This window comes from Martes martes (genome assembly GCF_963455335.1).
Source record: "Martes martes genome assembly, chromosome: X".
Taxonomy (NCBI): Eukaryota; Metazoa; Chordata; class Mammalia; order Carnivora; family Mustelidae; genus Martes; species Martes martes.
In genome coordinates this window covers 79100998-79109415 of record NC_137897.1, presented here as the reverse complement: position 1 = coordinate 79109415, position 8418 = coordinate 79100998, and the positions used below count along the sequence as shown (strand labels likewise).

Here is an 8418-nt window from a genome sequence, read left to right as displayed (position 1 = left end):
TGTGGACTCCGGGAAACAATCTGAGGGTTTTAGAGGGGAGGAGGGGATGGGGATGGGGGTACTCAGTGATGGGTATTAAGGAGGCCACGTGTTGTGATGAGCACCGGGAGTTACATGGCAGTAATGGATCAGGAACGCTACACCAAAATCCAATGGTGTGCTGGATGGTGACTAATATAACACAATTAAAAAAAAAAAAAGGACTGTGACGAGAGACAAAGAAGGACACTCTATAATAATAAAGAGGATACTCCAATAAGAAGCTATAAGAGTTATAAATATTTACGCACCCAACGTGGGAGCACCCAAATACATAAAAACAGTGAATACCAAGCACAAAGGAACTAATCGATAATAACACAATAGTAGCAGGGGGCCTTAAGGCCTGAGTTACATCAATGGACAGGTGGTCTAAACAGAAAATCAATAAGGAGCCAATGGCTTTGAATGACCCACTGGACCAGATGGGTTTAGCAGATACGTTCAGAATATTCCATCTGAAAGCAGCAGAATACACAGTGTTTTCAAGTACCCAGGGAACGTTTTCCAGAATGCAGGTAGACACGTTGACTCTGGGTCTCCAGAGCATCCTGGTTTCTAGCACATCCTGACCCAATGCCACTTACTGCTTATGTGAAATAAGGTAATGACGTGGGATATAAAGTATTCCAATAAAAACATGACTCTTCTAAGATCTGTTACTGTTTTGAGGTTGAAAACGAGCAGACAAAACGCCCAACGGAATGGACTGTTTGAAAGATTTTCTGACCGAGGTCCCAAGGAGTTTAGAGGGCCCTGGATTTCCCTCTCTGACTGTCTGATGTGATGTCACGTTCAAGGGTATGCAATCACAGGTGACGCGGCCTGGCATAGAGCCCCGCTTTCCTGCCTTGCATTTGGTCCAATCAGGTATGGAGGTTGCCCGTGACGTCAGGAAGCGCCGCGACTCTAAACGGGCCAGCGCCCCCCTCCTCCCCCCACAGCCGCCATCGTCCTTCCTTGTGAAGCGCGGGAAAGGCGAGCCCCACATGGCGGAGCCTGGCTGTGAGCCTTCGCGGGAGGAAAGCCTGGGCACAGGGGAGGAGCCCACAGAAGCTGACCCGAAGGGCCCGGAGCAGAATTCGCCAAGGGGCCAATGCCGCCGCCGCCGCCGCCGCCACCGCCGCTCCTACAACAGTTTCGCCACCTACTTCCCCAGGGTTCTGAAGCAGGTTCAGGAGGGCCTGAGCCTCTCGAAGAAGGCCGTGAGCGTCTTGGATTCGTTCATCAAGGACATCTTCGAGCGCATCGCCGACGAGGCCTCTCGCCTGGCCCGCTCCACCCAGCGCACCACCATCACCTCCAGGGAGATCCAGACAGCTGTGCGCCTGCTGCTGCCCGGGGAGATTGGCAAGCACGCCGTGTCCGAGGCCACCAAAGCCATCCTCAGGTACACCTTCCGCCAATGAGCTGCCTCCGGACCACCTGACCACCTCGTAAACCAAAGGCTCTTTTCAGAGCCACCTTACTTGGCGGGAAAGACCTGTAGCTTTAAAAAGTGGGACAAACTCTATAGTTTTTGTTCTTGCTGCGGCATTCTGTGGATATTTACAGCATTTTTACTTTGAACAAAACAGGATCAGCACTACTTTACTCTGTATTGGAGTGCACTTTATTCCTTGGACAGCTGTGGGCTCTCCTTAACCACGCGGCATGTCTTGGCTTTCCCAAACACTCATTTCTGTTAGTTATTTCTGCAGGTCAGCCTCAGTGGGGGGTTAGTTTTGTTATAGTGTGATGTTACCCTTTTCTTTCTCATTCTCTCATGAGCATGTGGGGAATTTTCCAGAGTTTCCTTATGGGTGATATGGCAACAGATAAAGTGCAGAAGCTGATATAAGAATCCATCTGACCTCTCTTAGGTGGGTTAGTAAAGAGATTTTTAAATATCTGAGGCAAGGTCAATCTCCTCTATGCCTTTATAGAGAAAAATATTTTTCATACGCATTTGAAAGTTAGGCTGTTAACACGATATTGTGGGTTCTTACTACAGTTTTTAAGTGGATTCTGCAATAAATTTATGAAAACTTCTGTCTTAATGTTTTGTGCAGTAACTATTGGCAGATATTACTGACATAAGAGCTTTGGCAGTTCCCCCTTTGTTTATTTTTTGTTTGTTTGTTTTGTTTTGTTTTCTTTTCTTTATCAGGTCTTTTATTGCAATAGCAGAGAAAGCAGCACTGTCATATTTGTGATAATATCACCCTAGCCCTATACAGTATTTTTTAGTTTACAGAGGACTTTTACAGGTACTATTTTATCTGGCGTTTACAACAATGCTATTATACCTAGTTTATCACAGAAGAAACTCAGGTCCGGAGGGCACAGAGTCACAAACCTTGTTAAGTGCAAGATCGGCACTTGAAAGCAGAGATCCGCTCTCTCCACCAAGGCCCATAAGAAAATGGGGAGGAAAGCCATACAATTGAATTAATTTTCCTGGTGCTTAAGAAAACTCTATTAGGTTACTTCTTACCACCTCTCATTTAAATTAGTCATCTTCCTAATCTCGTCCCCCCCACCCCCACCATTCTTACTACCTAAAGATTGAAAATATGGCTCATTCATTCACTCAATGAAATTCTTGGTATCTACTGTATGTCTGGAATAGACACTGCAGATGTGTCTGTGAGTTTAAAAATAAAAAAAAAAAAAGCCATGCTTGACTTCAGGTTGCATTTGCTTAGAGCCCTCTAAGGTTCCTGTTTATTTTATGTATTTATTTTTTGGAGGGGGGGCGGTTCCTGTTTATTTTTAAGAGTGTAATGTTTTCCAAGACAAAGCTGTTCTAGATATTTACTCTTTTGCAGTGCAATCAGATCAACTAAACCTATATAGGCTCTTTTTGTAGTGTAGTAGTAGTGTAGTGTAGTGTAGTAAATCTTTTTAAAATTTAATTTCCAAGTATTCACAAATACTTTTCGACCGTAATGTTGATAAGAAGCTTTCTGGTCACTTTCTGGCTCTAATAAGAATGATAGTAGCGTTTCATCAGCGAAGATGGTATTAAGATTTTGTTTGAGATCCATGTGCTCAGAATAACAATTTTGGTTTTCTAAGCCATTTCAGGGAACTTATTAGATATCAAACATGCCCTTTCCGTAGCTCCAGCAGCCATTGAGGACACTATTATCTCTTGGTTTATTTAAGTAACTTATAGATTTGTTTTTCAATGTTAAAATTTCCTTAAATTTGTGGACGGGAACCCCTTCACTGGAGGCACTTCAAAAAAGTCTGTAGCCTGGAGATACGTATCGTGTGGTTTGTTTGCTGATGTCGTTTAGGCCTACCTTCCCCAATCAGAAGTGATCTGAAAGCTGCAAGTTCATCTGAGCTCTTTCATGACTCCCAGTTTTATCAGCATTCACATCTATGTCTTAACCTCGTGGAAATGAAAGCCCTGCACTGATCACCCTACTTCATTCTCCAACTCATTCCTCTTTCTTAAAAAGGAGTTGTTGTCACAGTCCCTGAGTGAGTGATTTTGCATCTTCTCACAAGAAGGGCTCCAAGATGCCCTGACTAAGATTAAAAATGTCAATGTGTGTGCTGCCTGGAGCTTTCTGCTCTACCTACCTTTAGAAGGTGCTCAAATAGGTTCACCCTGATAACAGTATCTATTCTGAGGGTATGACCATCATGTGCCCTGCTGTTAGTGATATTCTCCATCATGCACTAAAGTGCGTTGGAGAGCACTCAGTCAGCAGATCCAATTTTTGCTTTTTCAAAAACCTGCGAGTTTATGAAATAAGAGTATGCTCGACTGAAGTACCCCTTTTTATTGGCAGTCTACTGATGTTAAATCGAGGTCAACCTACAAGGTTGTTCCTTCCCTTCTCCCTCTCATTACATGCATGCTCTAGAATTTTCATTTTTGCCCAAATGTCCTGTATTTGAATTAGGCTCCACTTCATATCAAAAGTTGTTTGCTTTTGGATTTTTTTCGCGTGTTACATTCTTGTCATATTTTAAAATTCACACAAAAATTATGTTACAAACTGTTTAACCAATCTTCATGTTCAATTCTTTATTTTTTTTAAGATTTATTTATTTATTTATTTGACAGGCAGAGAGGCAGGCAGAGAGAGAGAGGGGGAAGCAGGCTTTCTGCTGAGCAGAGAGTCCGATGTGGGGCTCGATCCCAGGACCCTGGGATCATGACCTGAGCCAAAGGCAGAGGCTTTAACCCACTGAGCCACCCAGGCACCCCTTCATGTTCAATTCTTATTAGAACGGTTTAATACAGTCATTTGGGGGTTTTATTTTCCCTTGCTTGTTACTTCCGCATTGAGGTCTTCCTAACCACCTAATCTAAAATATTGCTCTCTCCCTCATCATGTATGTGTGTGTGTATATATATATATATATATATATATATATATACACACACACACACACATAATGAACATTATTATAATAGAAAAATTGTAATTGTTACATACATGTTAATGTAATATACATACATATTATATTTACTTATTTCATTCTCCATGGAATTATATTGTTCACCACCTGTTTCCTTTTCTCCTTACTTACTATCTTTGAATCACGCCAGGAATGGGAACTTCCTGAGAAGAGAGACCTTGTCTCATTTGCTGCCGTATATCAGGAGTGAGAACCATGTATGGCACTGGTAGGGACTCAGTATTTGCTGAATGAATATGTGAAGATGGATGAGAGCAGAGGTTCTAGAGTCCCAGAAGAGGCAGTGATGGGTTGGGAAAGAAAAGCCAGACGGCGGTGGGTTGAGGAGTGAGTGGTAGATGAGGAATGGAGATAGAAATAGGGTACTCTTCCAAGGAAAGGGGATACTGGTCTGTGAGTAGGAAGAGAGTGTTATGGATCACAGTAGAGGGGTGTGTGTGTGTGTGTGTGTGTGTGTGTGTGTGTGTGTGTGTTTTGTTTTGTTTTTAGGATTGGGAGAGATATGACAATGTCTAGAGGTACTCAGTAATAGTGGCTGAATCTCAGCTAATGGTATGGCTGTTATATTACCATCATCATCACCATACCTCTACCGCAAGAATTTCCATAACATACCCCCTTCATCACCCCAGTGGACCAGTTCTCTATTCCTCCACTTGGGATGTAAGTTCTCCATCAAGAAAGCATTCTACTGAGCTCTGTCCTTTATAGGCTGCGTGGCATCAGGCTGCTTGCATAATTCTCTGAAACTTAATGTCCTTTTCTCTCAATTGCACTGACCCACACCTATTTTAACAGGATAAAGGAAGTTAGCGTGACCCCTCTCTCCAACCCCACTCCTGGCAGTCCTTTAAGAAGGCCCAGCTTCCACGGGTCCTGTTTTATTTATTTATTTATTTATTTGTTTGATGGAGAGAGAGATCACAAGTAGGCAGAGAGGCAGGCAGAGAGGGAGAACCAGGCTCCCTGCTGAGCAGAGAGCCCGATGCGGGACTCGATCCCAGGACCCTGAGATCATGACCTGAGCCGAAGGCAGAGGCTTAACCCACTGAGCCACCCAGGTGTCCCACAGGGCCTGTGTTTTGATTTTCACGGCAGAGAGGTGCTCGGCTCTGTCAATTCTCATGGGTCCTGGGCAATTCAATGCTACTTCTTAATTAAACTCGGACTGTAGATTTGTTTGTTCCAGGCATTGGGAATATAAAGCACCCCCAATGGGTAACATTTCACGAGGACTTACTAGGTGTCAGGTGTCAGGAGCTTTATATACATGTATTTTTAATCTAAGAAACACATAATGCTAAGAATATACTAGAAATATTTCTAAGCACTTCAAATGCAGTAACTCGTTTAACCCTCCTAACAGTCCCATGTTCCAGATGGGGGAGACTAAGGCACAGAAAGATGAAGAAAGTTGTTCAATGTCAATGAGCTAGTAAGCAGTAGAGCTAGGATTGGAAACTAGACCACGTGGCTCTAGGTTTTGGGCCCTCACACCACTACACTGTAAAGCTCCTCGCGTAAGCTTGACAACAATCCGGTGAAGCTGGTACTATTATTCTTCTCCATTTCCCCCTGAGGCTCAGAGGGATTAGGTTTCTTTCCTAAAGTCACACAGAGAGTAAGTGGTAGATCAGGTTTGAATGAGGTTTGTCTGACTCTTAAACTTATACCGACTTTGATGGCTTGTAAAGTCCTTCCTCTAACAGTTGCGTGCTTTTTTGCTATATGTGCATATCACCTACATAATTGTTTATTGAATATAGCTGTTTTAAGGAACTTATTTTCAAGATTTTAAAAAACATTTTCCTAAGCCATAAATCTGCGATGTCACAGGTGACATGGTATTTGTGGATTTTAAATTCACACTAAGTAAACTGCGTAACTGTAAAAAAAAAAAAAAAAAAAAAAAAAATTGTGTACCACTTAAAACCAGCTTGTGTGCCGGCAGAGGCACTCTTGGGGAGGTACTACATTATATAACACTTTTAACCCACAGCCCACCCTTCACCTCCAAAGTTCTGTTCAAACCCTTTTTCCTACAAAACCACAGGGGATGTTGGTTTCCTTCCTGGACTCAGAGAGACGCACATTGAGTGGCGTTCCCGGAGTGCTCACAACCCAGTGGTCAGAACAGTACTTGGGTTCCAGTGATGTTTGGTGGGTGGAGGTGGAGGGGCAGTGCCAGGGAATCATTCGTCATACACAGCAGAGCTAACGAAAACGCTGATTAACTCTTTCAGAATGTTTTAGTTTTGCTGCAACACACTGCTGCCTTAGAAAGGAGAAGAGTAGCAGCGTGGGCTCTCCACTAAAACATGTGCTGAAGAACGTGAGGTTGCAACTGCTTACGGGCCCGCCGGAGTTGGCAGGATAGCCTTGGACGGCGCTTGAAAGACATGTCAGAGATCTCAACCCACCACAGTTGTCAGTAAAACATGCGTGGCGAGGAGCGTAAAAGCAAGCCACGTACAGCTTTTCTGCCAAGGCTGAAACCTCACTGAAGAAGGGCGCGTGTGAGGGTGCTTAGCAGCCAGCAGAGCCCTAGTTATAACCACTTCACAGGTACGTGGTTGAAGAAAATCAAGCAGACTGTGGAGAGGAAGGCCAGGGCTGGGCGAATGGGCTGACGTCCTGGGCCACGTGGGAAGAAATGATGCAGCCCCCAATTTACTGAGTGCTCATTATGTCTCTTGTGCTAAGCATTTTACTTCCGTCATCTCATTTAATGCTCACAACAACCCTATGAGGTGGGTACTGCTATCATTCCCTTTTTACAGATGAGGAAACACAGGCTCAGGGAACTTCCCTGATGGCACACAACTGGTAAATAATAAAGCTGGGATTTGCACCCAGGTCGGTCTGGCTTCAAAGCATGTAAAGCCAGGCCATATCCTGCCGACAGAAATGGATACTTAGGATGTTTCCATTTCTTGGCTATAGTAAATAATGCTGCAAAGAACATGGTAGTGCCCACTCATCGTACCCGCTTTCTGCAGATAAATACGCCAAAGTGGAATTGTTGCGTCATGTGGTACTTCCAGTTTTTGGAGGAACCTCCGTGCTGTTTTCCAAAGTGGTTGTACCAATTTACGTTCCATACATTACATTAGCAACAGTGCACGAGACTTCCTTTTTCTCTCCATCCTCGCAAGCATTTATTATCCCTTGTCTTTTTCATGATAGCCATTCATTATAGCCAGGTGTGAAGTCTTACCTCCTTGTGGTTTTGATTTGTCTTTCCCTGCTTGGTGATACGGAAGACCTTTTCAGGTACCTGTTGGGCATCTGTAGGTCTTCTGTGGGAAAATGTCTATTCAGATCTTTTGCCCGGTCTTTAATCAAGTTGTTTGATTTCTCTTTTTTCTGCTTTTGAGTTTCGGGAATTCATTATATATTTTGGATAGTAACCCTTTATCAGAGACATGATTTGCTAATAGTTTCTCCCCTTCGGTGGGTTGCCTTTTCAGTGAAGCTCTACTTGTTTGCTTGCTTGACACTATGGCTAGAGGCCCCATAGTGGAATGGAGAGGTCCCCCAGACTGGTTTTGTTCGTGAACCACCATCTAATCGGCGATGCTGTCAAGGAATGGGGAAGCTGAGATCCCCAAAGCCCTGGTTTTCTCCAAAGTCTGGGATTACCCCATGTGGGAAAGAACACTGAGTTCCTAAAAGGGAAAGAATATTCACTATGCCCGTCCAATTATTTTAATCAGCACAGTAACTATGCGCATGACTTTTCCTTAACCAAAACTCCCAGGGGTGTGTGACAATACACCCCGGTAAGCATCAAAGCCACCCAAAGCGATACGGACCCTGTCTAGCTATATCTCCCGTGAGTTAACGTTGTTCACCGTTGCCTCTGTAGGAATAGCATGCAAGAAGAAGTAGGTACCTGATTGACAGCTTTCAGGATTTCAGAAGATTAAATACCTATCGAATGTCCTCCATATG

General features: G+C 43.8%; 1 protein-coding gene across 1 annotated transcript; it reads left to right on the top strand.

Annotated features, from left to right (window-relative positions):
* Nucleotides 1-911: 911 nt before the first annotated feature.
* On the top strand, nucleotides 912-1448 carry LOC308337439 (histone H2B.3-like; the record flags this gene model as incomplete). The annotated part of the gene is made up of 1 exon (XM_080795548.1): nucleotides 912-1448. The coding sequence occupies one exon, from the start codon at nucleotides 912-914 to the stop codon at nucleotides 1446-1448; it is 537 nt and encodes a 178-aa protein (XP_080651674.1).
* Nucleotides 1449-8418: the final 6970 nt, after the last annotated feature.